The 21005-nt window shown below is 38.0% G+C and overlaps 1 protein-coding gene across 1 annotated transcript in view; it reads left to right on the top strand.

The window, feature by feature from the left end:
• The first annotated feature begins 7590 nt into the window (after positions 1 to 7590).
• The window catches only part of LOC118851054 (potassium voltage-gated channel subfamily D member 2-like), a 59447-nt gene continuing 46032 nt past the window's right edge, over positions 7591 to 21005 (top strand). Inside the window, exon 1 of the mRNA XM_036760630.1 lies at positions 7591 to 7694. Within this exon, the coding sequence (XP_036616525.1) occupies positions 7591 to 7694 (104 nt within the window). The remainder of the gene's footprint in view (positions 7695 to 21005) is intronic.

Here is a 21005-nt window from a genome sequence, read left to right as displayed (position 1 = left end):
TTACAACATTAGCTTCTTGAAGGAAGGAACCATATTCTGTACTTTCTTTACAATCCCAATGTGCCTGGCACATAGTAAATGTTTTATAAATGCTTGTTGACTGGTTGACTTACAGGCTTCAGAAAGCACAATAGGGAAGGGAGTTTGGGGCAGTAAATGTTATTTACTCTCCTTGGAGACTCTAAGGTATATAATAATTCAAGAGAGCAAAAATTTGTTGATTACTTACTCTATACAGAACTCAGTACTCCATGATAACTACTTCCAGAAATGAGTGACTAGAATGATAGGAGGTTTAGAGAATATGTTATATGTGGATCAATAGAAGCGGGACTGATTAATTGGTCATCAGGAAAAGAGATTCTTAGGGGTTGGTTGGGGAAAGATGGTAACTGTTTCCAGGTTTCCAAGTAATGATCATAAAAGCCGACATTTATGTGATATCTTAAGTTTTTGTTAGATACTTTATACACATTATCTCCTTTAATCACTCTAATTTAGTGCTAAGTAGAAGAACCTTCAGTGAGACATTTTTTGGCTTGATGTTAGGAAAAATTATCTATTAAAGCTCTCCAGAAGAGGAGCAGGTTTAACTCCTTATTTTGAAGGGGAAGAAAATTAGGCCCAGAAAATTAAATGACTTATCAAAGGTCACATAAGCCAGTAAACAGTGGAGCCAGGATGGAAATGTTAGAATTTTGTGCCTGTGGGTAACTGAACCAATCCCCCAGCAAAAGAGGGAGATTTGTACTTTGGTTTCACGATTTCCTCATGAAATAGTAATGGGTTTTTGTGCATTTGAATGTACAGAGTGTGCCATACTACAAGGAACATGGAAGTGTGGAAAATGGTAAGACGGAAGAAAATGAACTAGGTCAGAAATGATCCCAGAGGCATGGTCTTAAAGGGGAAATTCTACCATATTCCCTTTTTTCCTCTGGAAAATTATGCAATGCAAATGGTTTCAGGAATAAGGAGAAAATTAACAAAAATAGCTGATCCAATGTACACTATTTTATTACAAGTCATAAGAAGGAAGATCCTGTGAAAGAAGACATATATGTGTGTATGTATACCCACACACATTTCAGAGAAGTTGCCTATTTTGTCAGAGAAAGATGTTTCCATGTTGAGATTTCCCAACACTGTTGAAATCATAGGTACAAATCAATATTAGATACACATTACATACATACATACATACATACAAACGAATAATATCGGTGTGAATCTGTGATTGCATAAGTATAAGGAACCATCAATGTAGAACCTCCCTCCACTGACCCAGAGCAGCATCTTGTCTACAACATATAAGTTACAGAGACACCCAGATTAAGTGAATTCCATGTGGTTACATAATTAATGTGTATCCGAGGCAGCATACAAACCAAGGTCTTCTTAACTGGAAAGAGATTTCTCTGCACCAAGCTGCTTCTCACAGAAGTGTTGGGGACAGTAGTGTATAGGAAAGGGACACTCAGAGGAAGAGAAGGAATAAGAAGGATAAATTAAGGTCAGTGAATGTCACAGATAAAGCAATAAATATCTAGTAGTAATTTTAAGTTTTATCATAGTAAAATATTATACTCTGCTTTCTGAAAAGGCCTAATGCATCAATTTAAACTAATGTAATACATTTTTGGTTTTTTAAACTGTGTAACTTTCTTGAGGACATGTTTCAAGAAAATGGAATATTTTTCAGCTGGAAGGGACTTGAGAGATCATCTTAACCAATGATCTCATCTTACAAATGAGGAATCTGAGGCTTAGAGAGGTTATGTGAATTGCCCAAGGTCAAAGACAGGAATCTCAGTCTCTCTGGATTTGATCTAATTTCAACTTGTTGACGTATGAGGAACCCTTCTGGGGCACATGTAGAAGTTCTGACCCCAAAGCAAAATATCAGAAAGGACAGACTCTCTTGCCTTTTGTTAATTGCAAAATAAATAGATTTGTGCCTATGGAGAGAAAAAAGGTAGAAGCAAGCAAGGAAAATTTAAGTATTCTGTTTTTATATAGCTTAATCTGCCTCACTTTTTGTATTTTCCAATTGGGCCTCAACATCCCAAGCTGTTGAGTACTCCCTACAAATTTAAAGGCTTACTTGACATTTTAAATACAAATGTAATGATATTTAGAGCCTTAAAAGATTTCTTATTATGACCAGGTATAATGAAAGAAACACAAGACTTGAGTTAGGAAACCTGGTTGCTATCCATGGTTCTGCCTTTTACTAGCTATATAACCATTAGAAAATTGCTTGATCCCATCTACGCTTCTTTTTCCTTGTCTGTAAAATGAAAGGGTGGGTAAAATGGCATCTAATATTTCTTCTATCTCTAAACCTGTGATTATCTAGATTTTAGCAAAACATTTAACAAAGATTACCATTTAGCAGAATTTAGAACTAATTAAAAGATAAAAAAACAAAGATTACTCATTAAAGGCACAATGTCAACTTGCAAGGTCTCCAGAAGAATGCCCCCAATTATGTGTGCTTGTCCCTGTGCCATTTAGTATTTTTATCAGTGACTTAGGCCTTGAAGTGATAATTAACTCTTTGGGTGACAAAGTCAAACCCATAAAGTTTTGACATGTTAGAATGAGAAAACAAATCTAAAAAGATGAAATTTAATAGGAATAAATATAAAGTTTTACCTTAGTGCTCAAAAAATCAATTTCACAACTACAGGATAGAAAAGTTTTGGACAAACAGTTGTTTATCTGCAAAAGATCTGGGGTTTTCATAAACTGCAATTTCAGCATGAGTAAATAGTATAATATGGCAGCCAAAAAGAGATCTAATGTGATCTTTGTATCAGGAACACAGAGTACACAGATAAAGCGAGGTAATAGGGCCTCTCTGCATGCAGCAGACAAAACCTGAAGTATTGCATTCTGGACACCCCAGTTTATTTTGGGCATTGATAATCTGGGAATTGTCCAGAGAAGGACAAACAGAATACTGAAGGATTTTGAGATATGTTACATTCTTAAACTCCACATATATTCATTAAATAAAAAGGTATTTATCTAGCCTAGGAAACTGTACTAGATGCTAAAGACACAAAGACAAAAACAAAAGAGATCCTACCTTCAAAGACTTCATATTCTACTTTGAAGAATCAGTTGAAGGAACTGGATGTGTTATCTGAGAGGAGACTTAGGAGAGACATGATAACTATTGGCAAGTATGTGAAAGGCTATCACATGCAAGAAGACACTAATGCATTCTACTTTCAGGGTGGAGCCATGGGTGGAGATAGAAAGGGGACAAATTTTATCTTAAATGTCTAAAATTAGAGCTATCCAAAAAAATAGAACTTCTGAGGACTTTCTTACTTCCTGGAAGTGGGTTCCCACTTCCTGGAGGTCTTCAAACAGAAAATGGGCAGTGATCTAATGAAGATGTCATAGAGGGAATATTTATTCAGGTGTTTGTTAGACTACTATCAAGAGCCTATGATTGAAAGTCAATTATTTCAACCAGATCATTTCTCTCTGAGAAATAAATGAAGGTTTATAACAACAATGCTACTTCCAGCTGCTGTGTCTGTGTAAGGCCAAAAACACCAGCACACAGGAGGGCTGCTAGCACAACTCCTTTGATATGCTTTTCTAAGGAAAGCCACTTTAATCTTACTTTAATTAAACATACATATACCATTCATTTAGTTCAGGGGAAAAAGCCAACACCCTGAATTTCAGAGCAAATACAAACAGAAATTACAAACAGATCAACAGACAGGCTTTTAACTGTCTGACCAAATCATAATACATACATAGCCAACAGAGAGAAGCATCAACATCTGGGTTTTCAAAGCAGGGGCAGGGGGCTGCTTCAACAGCTACCCAGAGTCTTGTCACCAATACTCTTTCAATGAGTATGCCCCCAAAGGCGAAATGCTAACCTCTGAGTTTATATACACTTCGTCAGGGTCAAAGAGCATCACAGCCATTCGACTCAAACCTCCATGACTTAGGCCTTCTTGTGACTTAAACACTTGCTCAAGGTCAGAGGGCATTACAACCATGGGACTCAAACCCATACGAATTAGGCCTTCCCTTGACATAAGCAGGTCATCAAAGACTCCAGATTCAGTCAAAGATTCCTTAGTGCTGAGAAGGACTCCCAAACAAAAACAACAAACGTCCACTTTGCTTGCTATTGTATTTGAAAAGCAAAACTCATCAAAGGTACTTGATTTTCTTGATTACCTCACAAGTCTTTGTAGAACATCTCCTCCCCCATTATGTGTCAAATAAAATATAAATCTTTAATCTAGCATTCGAGGCTTTTTCCATAGCACTTTTTCCATAAAGTCTTCTTTGATTCCCCAAACTAGTAATGATTTCTCCCTCATCTGGATTCAGAGAACTTTATTGTTTAATTCTCTTATCATATTCCAATTTGTATTATAGTTATCCGTGTATGTGTTTGATTTTCCCTAATACACTGTAAACTCTTTGAGAATGGAGACCTTGTATTGTTTGTATTTCTGCACACAGTAGGATCCAAATAAATGCCTATTTAATGTTATTGGAATGCAAGTGTAACTAATTCGCTAAATATCCTTACAAACTTCCAAGGCAACTAATAAAGCAGGCAAGTAAATATGTTTAAAGAACAGGGAGAAGACAATAACTTTATCTGCAGACAGTTATAATTGCTTTGCTAGTGCCTGCACCATTAAATATTCAAAATCTAGGCAGGGAGCAGGTAGATTTAGTACTATAATTTTTTTCTCCCTCATTTTACTGTACAGTCCTAGACTGAACTTGATCTTTAAGAGTAAACAAAACATCATAAGTATTAAAAAATAGACAATACACTAAAGCACATAAGAGTTTAATTAACTTAGTCAGAAATATGTTGTGCCTTTCAGGTTCTTCAGAAGGGAAAGAAGAACAAAGCCAGGCCTTGGGTCACAAGGCCTACTTTTTGTTTTACTGTTTGTGTGTGTGTGTGTTTTTTTTTTTTTCTGGGCACTATTTTTCTTCTTTTTCCAATTTTCTCTGACACAGAGCCAAAGTTTTGGTACCCACAAGAAGGGTAGAACCACAATATCAAGGGAAAGTTTCCAGATCACCATCACATCTTGACTGAGAGGCCATTACAAGATTGCCAGGGATACTGCCTAACTCAGTGGAAAGAACAATGGTTTTGGAATCAGATGTGTCTTTGAATCTCAGCCCTGTAATTTCTTTCATCTGAGATTTTGAGCAAGTCGTCTAACCTCTCTGGGCCTATTTCCTCATCTGTGGGGAAAAAAATTAAGATGTTAGATTAGGCAACCTTAGATGTCCCTTCCAGCTCTTAATCTATGACTTCATGACCCTATAAGCTGACAACAAAGGGACAAATGGAAGAAGATATGTGGAAACTGAGGACACGCAAGAAGTAAAAGGAGTAAGTTACATAACACTTGTGAGTTTTCAAGAGTATGTCCCAGTCAGAAATACATTTTCTTAAATGAACTATTTGTTTTCAAAGTACTCATTAGATTGAATTATCTGGACAATTATTGCCATTCTCCTTTTCACTCAGATAGCCTTAGATCCAGCCTAGTTTTCCTGGGTCACAAACAAGACAACAACTAATAATGAATGGCAGTCTCTTCCAAAAAGAATTAGATTAAAGTCAAATGCCAAGGGATGAAAGGTTCCAGATTCTATTACCAATCCAAATCCATCTAATCTCCCAATTTTTTTGACCAAAGCTTTATGCATTGCTGCCGAGTTTTCTATTTTCCTCTTTACATCCTCCTTAATAAGGCATTGGTCTGTCATCCTCTTATGCATGAGGGAATATATTTGTATTCTACCTACAGTGTTTCTCAAATCTTTCCCACTTTTCTGCCCCTATGTGCTTGTAGAAGGAAGTTGCCTGAGTAGAGTTTCCAAAACCATGCTGTTAAAACTGTCACAGTTCCTCAACAGCAATCTCATCCCAGCCCCCAACCCATATGCTTGTGCCTGAAATACACAGATAATTGAATCAAAAATTGTGGCGTAGAAATTGGCTTAACTTCTCTGGGTATTTGCTTAATTTCTTTGCTCACTTTCTATTCACAGATGCCAATCTCATTATATACATCACACATAATGCTAAGTTATTGAAATTTATCTTTTACATGTATGTAGTGTTTTAGAGTTTTGAACATGCTTCAACCTGTATTATTACCCTATATGACCTCCAAAACAGCCCTGTGAAGTAGGCAAGGAAGATGTTATTATTCCAATTTTTTTCATACAAAAATGGACCTTAAAGGTCAGCTAGTCCAATTTCCTCATTTTACAGATAAGAACATTGAGACCAACAGGGGGTGGGGGTGGGTGGGAAATGATTCTCCTTCAGGGCACGTTAGAAGGCCTACTTGTTCCTCATACACATTCCATTTTCTGCCTTTTTTTTCCTTCCCACAGATCTCTGCCATATCTGGAATATTCTGCCCCCCCTTCACCTAGCTTTCAGAATCTTAACTGCTTTCATGGCCCAGCTGAAGTGCTACCTCCTTCTGGAACAAACATTCTTATCTGGTAGCCCATGAACTTGTTTTTAAAAATATTTTGACAACTTTATTTCAATGTTTCCTTTGTAATCTATATGGATTTCACTTAATTCACTTAAAAATACTATTCTGAGGAGTTCATGGGCTTTGCCAGAGGAGTCTATGACACACACAAAAATTAAGAACCCTTGCCTTTCCTGATTCTCCAGGTTGTTAGTACTACCATCCTCCTAAATACAACTACTTTGTATATATTTTGTTTTAACTTATCTGTTCACATGTTTCTCCCCAGTACCATATAACCTCCTTTAGGACAAATGTTATTTTGGTTTTGTCTTTGTATACCCAATGTCTAGGCTTTAATAATTGCTTATGGAAGAGAACAGAACAGAACAGAATAGTGTCGGATCATACAACCAGTAAGCAGTAGAACCAGTCTTCAAACCCAAGTCCAAATATACTATGATTTCCTCTGAACCACACAGAAACTGTGGCTCAGAGAAATTAGATAGAATGAGACTAGAACCTAGGGCTTCTGAGTTCCAATCCAGTGTTCCTAAGCTATGACATGTATATTCCTATGTGTAGATATAAATTATCATAAATAACATTCACCTATTTACCAAATATTAAGATTCTGTTATTATGAAAGCACTGACTCATGTGTTCTCTGACTTCAAAAGGTGGAAGAAGGCAGTGGCTGACCATTATGGAGATAGCCTCTCTAAACCTAGTTTAAGAAACACACTCTGTGTGCTTGCTCTCAGAAACAAGGAACAAGTCAATGTATCGATCCATTTGATGTGCATGAATAACAATTCAACTAGGGATGGTTTGGAGAGCAGTCTATTAGCAGCTTCTAGGCGGCTCAACAGATAGAAAACCTGGGACCTGAAAAGCAGGAAAATGTGAATTCAATTCAGATCTCAGACACATCGTAACTATGTGACCCTGGCCGAGTCACTTCACCTCTGTGCCTCAACTTCCCTATCTGTAAAATGTGTGTCATCATAGCATCTTCTTCCAAGAGTTATTTTGAGAATAAGATAACATTTGGAAACCTTAAAGCACTATGCAGATGTTAGCTATTGTTGTTGTTGCTGATATTACGATTGATGATGATGGTGGTCATGATGATGATGGTGGTGATGATGATTTTACTCTGGTAGTGTTCTGGGTCAGGTAAATCCAGAGGAAGGCAACTCAGATAGTAAGAGGACCCAAAACTATGTCACTAGAGGATTTTTTCAAAGCATTGGAGAATATTTAGCTTAAAGAAGAAAAGACTTAGAAGATTATCACAATCTTCACCTTTGTGAATGGTTATGACTTGGAGGAGTGATTCTCTTTGCCCCAAATGCAAAAGTAGGATCAAAGGGTAGAATTAATGGGAAGGGGGTGTGCAAATCTGTGACTTCCTCAAAATTAGAACGGTCTACAATGAACAGACAATATCACAGTAAAGGGAATTTATTTTTCAGATAAAGATTGAACTGAATCTCTTCTTTGTTCTCTCCCAACTGTAAGACTCAGTAATTCTAAAATTTTATGAGCAGATGCAGGCTCCAATATGGTTCAAAAAAGGTTCTAGAAATATGAGTAGTTTGTGAGGTTGGAGGTATTTTGTGTTTTGTTTTTAGATCTGTTAATTCAATGTGTAGTTAGGTGAAATGGTGATGAGGAAGACAAGAGGCAATATAGTACTGGTTAAAAAGCACTGGATTAGGGGCAGCTAGGTGGTGCAGTGAGTAGAGCACCGGCCCTGGAGTCAGGAAGACCTGAGTTCAAATCTGGCCTCAGACACTTGACATTTGTACGAGCTGTGTGACCTTGGGCAAGTCACTTAACCCCAATTACCCAGACCAAAACAAAACAAAAAAGCACCAGATTTGTGGTTAAAGGACCTGGATCAAATCTCATTTCTGTCACTACCCATATGACCTGGAACAAGTCACTTAACCTATCTGACTTTAATCTCCTCATTTGTAAAATAAGGGGACTGGGCTCCATTGCCTCTAAAGCAGATTCCAACTCTAAATCTATGATTCTCTGGTCTTGGCTAGAGATGTCAAATACATGGCCTTCAAGAATCCTTATGAATAGATTAGTTTTCCTCTTTGTATTTGAGTAGGACATCACTGGTTTGGGGAATATTCCAGAGGCATTCTGAGTCAGAAGATAGGCCATGTAGTGAGGAATCATAGGAATCATTAAAAAACTGGCTGGGAGGGACTTTCTGTTATTGTTCAGTTATTTTCAGTCGTATCTGACTCTTTGTAATTCCATTTAGGGGTTTCTTGGCAAAGCTATTGGAATGGATTGCCATTTCCTTCTCCAGCTCATTTTACAGATGACAAAACTGAGGCAAATAGAGTTACCAAGTCACATAGCCAGAAAGTGTCTGAGGCCAGATTTAAACTCAGGGAAATGAGTCTTCCTGACTCCAGGCCTGGTGCTTTATCAGCTGCACCCCATAGCTGCCCCAAAAGGGACCTTAGAAGCCATTGAATCCAACTCCCTCATCTTATAGATGAAGAAACTATAGCTCAGAGAAATCAAATGACTTGCCCAGGGTAACACAGCTAGCAAGTATCTTAGGTCTTCCTGACCCCAAGTCCAATATTCTTTCTGTTGTTCCACCTAGCTACGTCAAAATGATAAAGATGAACATAATGGTGATGACATATGAGTCTGGCTTAGCTCATAATTCATCTAATCAACACAAGTGATTCCATGTTAGGGCTCAAGGTCAAGAATCTCCTTTGACTCAGGCAAGTAAAAGGAGCCAATCAAAATGGTGCACAGGAAAGGAGTAGCAGTTCTGTTTATCAAAGTGCCAAATCTCACTGCCTTAGATATTTTAATGAAAAGTAAGGATTCTCTGACTAAGGATTTATCTGCTTCATTCAGTGGATGATGTCTAGTGAAAGCGGTGTCTCCTAAGTAATAAAGAGGGTGTTCGCTCCCACTTAAAAGATTAAAAGAAAATGATAGTGAAAGAGAAACAAATGTGATTGGCCTCAGCTGGAAGTACTCACTGTGTTCTACGTCAATAGCAATTCTAAAAAGCCTGAAATAAGAAAATTCTCTTTTCTGGTACTCTGGTTCTCATTTGTACTAAAGCATCTCTCAGACTGGGACGTACATTTAATTTAGGGGACTAAGCCTCTATAGTTTTCCCTAAAATTCTAAATTCAAGAAAAATGCCCTCTCTTACATGACTTAAACTGTCCTTGGAGAACTATAAATGAAAGACATCAGTGTGCTTATGCAGAGAGATTGGTTTGAAGTCAGAGTGTCTGGGAGAAATCCTTCCTCTGCTATTAATGGAGACTGTATGCCCCTGAGCAAGTCTCTTCGCTTCTGTGCCTCAGTTTCCTCACCTGTAAAATGAAGGGATTAAACTACAGTTATCCCTTCCACATCACAGGGATTGAGGCATAGTGCCCCTGTGATCTGGAAAATCTGCATAAAGGTTTTTGGCCTGAGAGAAGTCTGAATTATTATGATATTAAAAGATGAAATATGTTCATATCAAATAATACTATACATATATTTTGCGCATTTCTGAGCTTCTAAACTTTTTCTGTGTTGTCTACTTGCCTTTGTGTGTTGTCTGTAGCTTCTGCAAAACTCCCCAAAAATTCTCATTTAATTTCTTATGCTGACCTGAGATATATGGAAACCATGATGAGGAAAGTCACAATGTGGAAGGGATACCTGTAGATAATCCTTCTAAGGTCCCTTCCACTTCTGAATCCTGATCCTAACAGTATCCCATACATAAAAGCAATCCTGCTTAACATAGTAGTTTTCTTTATCATTTATAATGGAAACAAGATGAGAGTGAGTAGTCCTTTTTTTTGGTGAGGCAGTTGGAATTAAGTGACTTGCTCAGGGTCACCCCGCTAGTGTCAAGTGTCTGGTCTGAGGCAGGATTTGAATTCAGGACCTCCTGACTCCAGGGCCAGTGCTCTATGGACTGTATTGCCTAGCTGCCCCTAGGGAGTAGTCTTCAGTATCATCCCATCAATGAAAATAACAGTTTGTAGTGGTAGTACTATACAGTGCCATACCTAGGGGTGAGGGGAGAAGGGTGGTTTGACCCAAGACACTGAAATTTTGAGGGTTTTTGATAGTACTTGCACTGCTTCAACAGTGCAGACCCAACTGGCTACCAAGCATAGAAGCAACTGGATTGCAAGAATAATTAGTTAAAATAGGAAGCTATCAAATAATATATATTTCCTCTCTCTCAGCCTTCCCTACTCAATAGCAACATTGCCAACATCTGCCTCACAGTACCTTGGGGCATTAACTTAGAGATACTGATGACACAGAGTATATTTCCACCCCCACATATGGCCATGTCTCAGAGACTTTCCACTCCAAACTGAAGTTTTCTACAAAAATGCCAATCAGCTCCCATGCAGCCAAACTGTGATTTACAGCTTTAGTAACAATTGACCTCACACATGACTAACCTTCTCTGTGGCTGCCAGGCTGGACATTCTATCCAGATTCTTATATACATTTTACCTTTTAATAAGCACACCTGTGAATTAGACTCAACATGAAGTCACATTAGTGGTAAATGTTAGGAGAGAAGAGCTGAATAACACCAATCCTGAGGTCCTGGGAGAGAGAGAAACAAACATTCAGGGGCACTGAGCAACACTCATCACAACTCCAACAGTTGGAAATGGGTATTCAGGGACATCATAAGCCAGGTGCCCAAGCAATTGTGCCATGGTGATCTAGAACAGTAAGAAGAAATAATTTAAGACACACTGTCACAACTTAATTAGCAAAGGTGAGATTTAAAGCTTGCCTTGACAGTTTCTTGGAATGTTCTAATGAGGAATTTAGACTAAGGTTAAAAGTTAAGTCACTCTAAACAAAGCTTTCTTTTTCAAAATTTTCCTTACTAAAAGTCAAAATACTCAGTCGATCTGTAGAGGTCATTTAGTTACATGGCTTTAATACATAAAATGAGAAAAACAGTAAAGCATGGACATAAAATAGCATAAATTGAGACTTCTAAAGAAAAAAAATCTGATTTTAGTTGGTATTTTGTGGTTCTTACAGATTTTAACTTCATAATTATATATCATATATCACTTTAAAGTAACATATATTATATTAATGTGTTATTGTGAGAGGCAGTGTAATATGGCAGCAATTCATTACTGGTTTTTTTCTTTTACTTTCTTCCTTCTTTCAGACTAGGTCTCCCTATCACATTCATGCTAGCTAGAATTGCCATAGCCACTCATTGGCTCCATCCAAATATTTTTCAGCAGGAAAGCTTTAACCAGCTCTGTTTTCCCAGCGTGGGTCAGTTCTCCCCTCCTTCAGGCAGCCTGGAGGTCTTCTTCTCCCTGGGACTGACCATTTTGGTACCTGACTTGATACAGGTACACTGAGCTTTAGCCCTGGTTCAGCTCAAAATTTCAGAGCTCCAGTGATCCACCAGTCTCAGCCTCCCCACCAGGAGGGAATACATATGTGAGCAGCCACATCTGATTGAAATTCATTCTTCTGGACTTAGAATCAAGGAGATGGGTTTAAATCCCATATCTGACAATAGATATACAAGTTTGGATAATTCAAGGTTACATGGCAGACGGAACACTAGAATTAGTCGGACTCGAATTTGAATCCTGTCTCACACACTTATTAGCTGTGAAGCCTGGACAAGTCACTTAACCTCTCAATCTCAGTTGATAGAAAAATTAGGAAATAAGATAGAGATAATAACATCATCTACTTCACAGAGTTGTTGTAGAAATCATATATATATATATATATATATGTATATATATTAACATATGTATATACATATACGTATGTAAGTATGCATTATGTATATACATACATGCAACGAGTTTTGCAAACCTTAAAATACTATATTCTACTACTATTATTATTATTACCCCCCACTGAGCCTCAGTTTCCTCATCTGTAGAATAGGAAGGATGATATAATTTGCAAACTATAAAGTATACTAAAAGTGAGTTAATAATAACTATTTCAAATATTTACTACCAATTTTATTCTTCCTCCCAAGAGAAGAAAGGATGATGTCATGATCCCTATTGATATGCCCATGGATATTGGTGGCCTACGTGGCAGGAAGAATTCATTTGCAAATACGAAGGACTGCAATACAGTACTACTAGAAAACCCACCTGTGAAGGCAAAATGACTGTGTGTTTTAAAATATAGGTAGTATTTGAGGGTTCCCTGAAGAAGTCAGCATCTACCCTTAGCCTTCCCTCAGGCCATTTTGGGATCATAGGTCTAAAAGGGACTTCAGAAACCATCTAGACCAGAGATTCTAAAATTGAGAATTACTTTTTTAAAAAAAATGATAGCTACATTTCAATATAATTGGTTTCCTTCATAATTCTATGTATTTTTATGCATTGGAAAACATTATTCTAAGAAGCGGTCCATAAGTTTCACTTGACTGCCAAAGGGATCCATGATGCAAAAAAAGGCAAACGACAAAAGGAAACTGATATAGACCAATTGCTTCATTTTATGGATAAGGAAACTTCAGCCCAGGGAGGTTGAAGCACTTACCAAAAGCCACCAATCTTTTTAATCCCATAACGAGAAAGGACCTCTTGCTAGCTAAAATTGGCTTCTGACCAAACTGGAAGCAGCAAAGTTAGTGCGGAAGCCCTTAGATTCTCCTTTATCTGCTTTTCCACCCTTACCCTCCCACCCGCACAGGCCCTTTTCTCCTCCCCTTCTTCAATACATAGTCACCTCTGTTCATCCATCACCCCTTTAAGCCTGGCTTAGGAACAAATATGATAGAAAAAAATCATCCCCCATGAAAATGACAGAGGAACACAGGATTCGCACATAGTAGGTGCTTAATAAGATGCTTGAATTGAATTTAACTGAAAAGAATCATATGTAGAGTTTGAAAACAAGAACTCATATCCCAGTCAACTCTTTTGTTTGTCGTGAGAGCTTGAGAAACTTACTAACTTTTCGAGAAGCCTCAGTTTCCTCATCTGTAATATGAAGAGGTTGGGCTAGATGATTTCTGAAGTTCCTTCCAGCTCTGAAATTCTACCATTTTCTAAGTATATAATGACTAAAGTTATTGACTTAAAGTATAGTCATGCTCAATGCTAAATTCGTGGGATCGGAATCAAAACATTAGAACTATATTTATATTCAATGTGTTATATAAAAACCTTTTTAAATAGGGTGGCCATTTCTTTCTCTTATCCAGAGTATGATACTCTAATCAGACATATAGCCATCACCTAGTGGCAGCTACCCAAGTTGAAAAAGCGGTCCATTGGAGGTATAAAAATGTCTCTATAGGACTTGACCTGAAGCTTTGAATATCTCTGTGACAGAAACAGCTCTGTGTTTATCTTTTAAATATGATTATAAATATAGATATACTCATGCTATAAATTATCATGGTATAAAAATTGCACATATTAATAATATCGACTTTGAGAACAATCACAAAAATCAGTCTTTAAAAGTCAAAACCTCACTATAAACAAACACCAGACATAATATGTTTCCATTTTATTACTTAACTGTTCAGCCATAATCTTGGTGCGTTGATTTATGCTTTTTTTTCTTTAATTATCATTTTTCTCACTTTAATTTCTACATCAAAGTGAAGCCTTGACATTTTAACTACAAATGAAAATGTATCTGTATTTTGATAATGGGAAAAAAAAAGTTGTCTAAAAGTCCCTGGTAATATCTTCAGACACTGTTAATTCTTCAAGGCAACTCTTTTGGGAATATCTTAACTTTCCCTTAAAAGATTAGCTAATTAGCAATGGCATTTAGATAATGTGCTCCAGGATTCGATTCAGCATATGTGCCTACTATGTGTGAGGCCCCTATGCAAGGTGCAGGCTGCAGCCCTGAAACATTTACTCTCATTAGTGGTCACTTGTCAGCACTTAGTCCCCAACAGCTCGGGATCTCCAGGGACCAGCTCTTATAACCACTTACAGTGCCTGTCTCAAGCAAGTAGAACAGTTTGCAACTGTCAGAGCTAATTTGATATCTTTATAACATTGCTTCATGTTTGGCATTTTTTCTTACTCTGTCAAAATAGACATTTTCGGTCCTTAGCTGATTATCATTTTACCTTGGATCAAAATAGGGATTTTTGACAGAAACGTACTTGCCTACAGCTTACAAGCAAGCCCAGATTTTTCCCTTGGTTCTTCAACTCCTTCGACTGCCTTGCTTATCAGGCGTATTTAAATAAACAGTGTAGCAAGAAGTTGCTAATACTTCTGCTTAGTCAAGAACACTACGTATCACTGCTGTGGTCTCAGGTCCCCTACAGAACAATTTGGTGAAGTGACAAAGCAATAAAACTAATATTTCTGTGCTGACTAAGGCCCCAAACCCTCAAACAAATTAAAGAACTTCTGAGTTGGAAGGGACTTTGGAGATCATCTAAGTCCAAACACTTCTTTTGGCAGATTGAAAAAATGAGGTAATCGATCAATCAACAAACAGTTAGTTGTTAAATGCCTACTGTGCGCCAATGTCTTTGCCAAGAAAACCCCAAATGGAGTCGAGAAGAGTTGGACATGACTGAAAGTGACTGAACAGCAACAATTTTGTGCCAGGCACTGTGTTAAATACAGGGTATGCAAAAACAGGCAAAAGACAGTCCCTGCCCTCAAGCAGCTTATAATCTATTAGGGTGGGGGAGGGGGGGTCAACATACAAAAAAATCTATACAAAGCAAGCTATATACAGGATAAATTTTTGTTATTTGGCCATTTTTCAGTCATGTCAGACTCTTTGTGACCCCATTCGGGGTTCTCTTGGCAAAGATACTGGAATGGTTTGCCATTCCCTTCTCCAGGTCATTTTTTTATAGAAGAGGAACTGAGTCAAACAGTGTTAAGTGACTTGCCCAGGATCACACAGCACTGTTCAAGGCCAGATTTGACTCAGGAAGATGAATCTTTCTGACTCCAAGCCTGGCATTCTACCCACTGCACTATCTAGCTTCCCGGGAACCGAATAAATAGTAAGTAATTAACAGAGGGAAGGTCCTAGAATTAAGAGAGGTCCTCCAGGGAAATCAGGGATTTTAGTTGGAACTTAGAGGAAGCTAAGGGGGTCAGTAGGCTGAGCAAATGAGGGAGAGCATTCCAAACATAGGGGTCAAGCTGAAAGAATTCCCAAAGCTGAGAGGTAAAGTATCTCATACATGGAATAGCCTGGAGATCGGTGTCACTGGAATAGAAAGCTCAGTGATTTGTCCAAGAACATATACCTAGTTTGTAGTAAAGGGAAGATATGTATTATCTAGGTCTTGTAAGAACTAATCAAGTTTTTTGTTTTGTTCTGTTTTCCATTGTCTCATTGTTTAGGAAAGGTAAGATTAACAAAATTTCAGAAGTTGCAACAAAGGACCTTTATAAGAGTTCATTGACAGTGAAGAAAAATTTTAAAAATTAACAAATTCAATTCAGAAAACATTTATTAAGGACTTACTATGTGCAATGAACTGTGTAAGTTATTCTGCCTTCGTGGAGCTTACACAGGGGGAAGGGAGTAATAGACATAATTATTATGCAAGATAGCTAAGTATACAATCATGCATATGTAACATTTAAGGTGTGGAAGATACTTTTATTTGGGGGAATCAGGGAAGGAGAATGTAACACCAAAGCTAAGCCTTGAAGAGACACAAGGTTGCTGAGCATCTGAAATGAAGGAATACATGCCACTCCAAAAGGGAATTTAGTCCGGTACTGAGATCAAGAAAGGAGTAGTCATTTTGGTCACAGATTGAGAATATTGGGACAGATATTAGGAGAAATATTTACTGACACCATTGTTCAAGAGCATCTATTAATCATCTACACTGAGCATTTATTAAGATTTACTCAACAAAATTCTATTAAAAATATCTAGATGCCTACTATGTGCACAGTCACTCTACTGGTAGCACAAAGATAAAAAGCAGCATGCTTCTTGCTCTCAAAGGGCTTATAACATGATAAGGCAGAGAAGACAAATAAGAAAATGAATGTGCTAAAAAATGAGACGTAGTTATGGCACAGGTCACCACAACAAAGTATTCTAAGAAATTTTGAGGAGGTAAATATTACTTTAAATTAGAGAAACAGTAAAGCCTTCATGGAGGAGGTGATAGCTGAGTTGAGACCTGAAGGGAGAGAAAAGATTCCAGCAGACATAGAAATGGAGGAAATGTGTCCCAGGAATGAGGAATAAATGAGTGAGGTATAGCTGTGGGAGTGGTGGGGATCAGGTAGGAGGATGGCAAGGAATAAAACTAGTGATTCTGTCTGATTGCAACATATGATATGTAAAAATGGAGTAAAGTAAAATAAGACCGAAAAAGTAAATTAGAGTCAGATTGTAGATGAGTTTAAATGTAATTTTGTATTTCATCATAGAAATCTTGGGGAGACACTGAAATTCTATTTTGTTTCTGATACATTTTATTGATATTTTTATTTTAACATCAGCTACATTTGCCAACAGATCCTCCCTCCACCACATGCACGTACACTCCCAGAACAATCCCTTATAACAAAGAATAAAAAGGGAGGGAAAACAGTTCAGAAAAAACAGCCAGTATTTCAAAAAAGTCTGCCATTATATGCAATAATCCTTACCTAGACTCCCTCACCTCTGCAGAGAAACAGAGACAAGTGCCTTCTCATCTCTTCTTTGGAACAAAGCTAGATCATGATTCCACAGCATTCATTTTCCATTGATTTGCGGTTGTTATTTCAACTTGCATTGCTGCTGTCACTGTGTATATTGTTTTCTTGGTTCTTCTTACTTCATTTTGCATCAGTTGATATGCTTTTCCATCTTCTCTGCATTCATCGTATCCATCATTTCTTACAGGATAGTAGTATCCCATTGCAGTCACGTTGCACGACTTATTTAGCTATTTCCTAAGCAATAGACATCTATTTTGTTTCCAGTTGTTTCTAATATAAGAAATGCTACCATAGATGTTTTGGTTCACTTTTTCTAAATCAGGGAAGTATGTGACGAGAAAACTCAGGGGAGAGATTCAGACTGGATTTGGGAGCCATTTGCATAGATGTGAGGAGGTTGTCAAGGAAGATAGCCAAGAAAAAAGAGATGTGTGTGTGTGGAGGGCAGAGCTTTGGGAAATACTCACATAAGGAGGAAGATGAACTAGTCAAGGCAACTGAATAGAAGTACTTAGAAGGAAGGAGAACAATGAGAGGTCTGTTACAGAAATCAACGGAAGGTGATATGAAGGAGAGGATACAAACTGGTATTAAATAATAACAATAATTAGCATTAATATAGTATTTCCTACTATGCCTGGTAGTATTCTAAACATTTTACAGTTATTATCTCATTTAATTCTCATGGCAACCCTGAGAGATGGGTGCTATTATTATCCCCACTTTAGTGATGTGAAAAATGAGACAAACTAAGATTAAGTGATTTGCCCAGGGTCACACAGCTAAGAAACATCTGACACTAGATTTGGACTAAGGTTTTCCTGACTCGAGTCCCAGTGATCTGACCTCTGTACCACTTAGATGCCTCAGGACAAGGTCAAAGTCAAGGAGGAAGATCCAAGAAAAGGTCTTTGGATTTGGTGATCAAATGATCCCTGGTGACCTTAGAATCAACACTTTCAGTAGAGTGATGATGACTGAAACCAGGTTACAGAAGTTCAGGAGTAAGCAAGTGATGAGGAAGTAGAAGAGGCAAAAGTAGGTTTCTTTTATTAGAAGGTTAGCAATGAAGGGGGAAAGTGCTATTGTATGATAACTTAAGAGAGGGGTAACAGGTAAGAATAAAACAGTCTGTGGCATGTTTCTAGACCATGAGGAAGGAGTAAGTAGAGGGAATATGACTGAAGATGAGAGTAAGTGGTGACCGGTCCCAGGATGGATGGTGAGGGGATGGCACCCATATTACAAGTGGAAGACTTTATCCTGTGAGACCAGGAGGAAGAATGAAAGAATAAGTGAAAACAGATTTTGAGTCATGAGGAAGTATAAACAAGAGAGCCTATGATGGATGATCTCAGTCTTCTCAGTGAAACAGAAGGCAAGGTCAACTACTTAGGGAAAGGTGACTGAGGTAAAATTGGGGGCTTAAGAAGAAAGAAGAATGTTTAGAACAAGGGTGGGGAACCTGTGACCTCAAGGCCTTGGGTGTAGCTTTTTGAATGAATCTGAGTTTTACAGAACAAATCCTTTTATTAAGGAGATTTGTTCTGTGAAGTTTGGATTCAGTCAAAGGGCTGCATTTGAGACCTAGGTCACATGTGGCCTCAAGGCCCCAGGTTCCTCACCCTGGTTTAGAAACTGTGTGATATAGGGCAGGCCTGTACAACATACAGCCCATGGGCCACTTGGGAGTTGACAAAGGATTTCAGGTGACTGTCACATGACCCACAACATAGCCGAGGGTCACATTACAACCACCCAAAATCCTTTCTCGGGCCTTATATTATGCAGGCCTGTGATGGGGAGTTAATCACAGGTGAATAGAACTATTAATTCTTATTCAGCAGAGAATAAATAGCATGAATTCCTAGGAGACCTATTCATCATAGATTACAGATTATAGATTTAGAGCTAGAAGAGACCTTAAAGGCCATTGAGTCCATCTATAATTTGACACATATAGAAATGGAAGCACATAGAGGCTAATTGATGTGCCCCAGGTTATACAGCTATTAAGTGTCTGAGGCAGGATTTGAACTTTGCTCCTCCTAATAACGAGTCTAGTGCTCCAGGCACTCTGCCACCTGCCTACTTTCCACTGTTCGGTGACTTCCAAACGCAATGCTTTGTAGCTTGAGAGGAGGCTGACAGAAGGCAAATTGTAGCAGTAAACTCAGCGTTAGGGACAAGGGGAAAAAGACTTCAAGAATGGAAAATAGCACCCTGCTGAAACACCCAACTAAAATGTCAAGATTGTAAAGAGAAAGTCGGGAAGCCAGAATATATATGATGAACTAGAAGAAGAGAATGGGAGCAAAGATCAAAGTAATGAAGAGCAGGCTCATGAGCAGTGAAAGGTGGCAAGGCAGGAACTTGTGAATGACGGGAAGAATTGCAGTATTAGGGCTCTCAGGGGTATACCAATGTGAAGGCAGGTCAATGTTGTACCCATCTCTGGGAGTCTTAAGTCAAGTGACGGAGGAGGTCATGACTCAGGAAACAGACATTAGAAATATCATCATGATGAAGATTGAAGTCATCAAGAATGAGGAGAGGTATTGAGGTCAAGAAAAATGCTTTGATCCGGGTGCCGAAGCTATTGAAGAGAGTAGGGATGTATCCCAGAGGCTGACAGATAAGAGTGACAGAGGTCTGAGCAAAGTCATATAATCCGACGGTGGAGAGGTGGAAGAAGTGATGCTCACTGAGTAAAGGCCTGGAAGTAACAGTGAGCAGCACAGAATATGCTACCTCTTCATGGCCCAGTGAGTGTGGGTGGATGTGTGAGCAGGGAGCAGAACAAATGACAAGGAGAAGCCTGGTTAAGGAATACCAAATACAAGAACAACACTATTATAAGAACTGTAACACTTAGAATCATTCCCACAATGTGCTGAGAGATTTATAGAAAAAATAACCTTGTATACAATTTTTTATAAACTATACAGGCACCCAGAGTATTTCTCTTACCTTCTCAATTTCCATTTGGCTCATCTACATGGATTTATGTCTCTAACCCATAAGATAAGAGAAAATAAGTACAGCAAAAACCTGCATTAACAAGATTGTTACAGCAGTAAGATGATCTCATTAATTGAATTCTCCAGTTAACTGAAGGATAACCTCAATAGAAAAAAAATTCCATTTCTGCCCTTGTTAAAAAACGAAATCTTTCCAAAATGTATTTTTCTGTTTTCCTGTTTTAGTTCAGTGCAATGAGTTTAATTGAATCATTCCTTGAAGATGTTGCAATGCTTCTAAGGTTGCTGTTTTGAACATCAGACCAGAGATATATGGATAGAGGGGATCAGTAGCTGACTATACACTAACCCTGGGACATATTGTACAGGATTATTGTTTGACTTACTCCCTAGGATGGCCTTCTTTCCTCTCTGTATCTTTTCTTCTTAAAATGAAAGGAAAGAATCTGTTTTATCAAGTTCATTCAGATTTTTCCATGTAAAAATTTAACATATCAGAAGTACCTGTAGCTCAAAATTATCAGTATCTCGAGTTGGGAGAAAAGAAAAGTACAATCTCACTTCTTTTTGACTCAAAACTCCCAGGTCCTCTGGAGAAAAATCATTCTTAAACAGCCTGGGAGGCTGGAATGAACACTTCACTTACCTTTCAAGCATACATCCTCCATATGTAATAACAAATAACAATAATAATAAAGTACTTTAAAGTCTGCCAAATGCGGATAGGATCTTACTGGGATGTCACAACAACTCTGAGGTCATAATGGATCAAAAGAAAATTTTGATCA

Source organism: Trichosurus vulpecula, chromosome 5, assembly GCF_011100635.1.
Source record: "Trichosurus vulpecula isolate mTriVul1 chromosome 5, mTriVul1.pri, whole genome shotgun sequence".
NCBI classification, from domain to species: domain Eukaryota; kingdom Metazoa; phylum Chordata; class Mammalia; order Diprotodontia; family Phalangeridae; genus Trichosurus; species Trichosurus vulpecula.
This window is presented reverse-complemented; position numbering and strand designations above follow the sequence as displayed.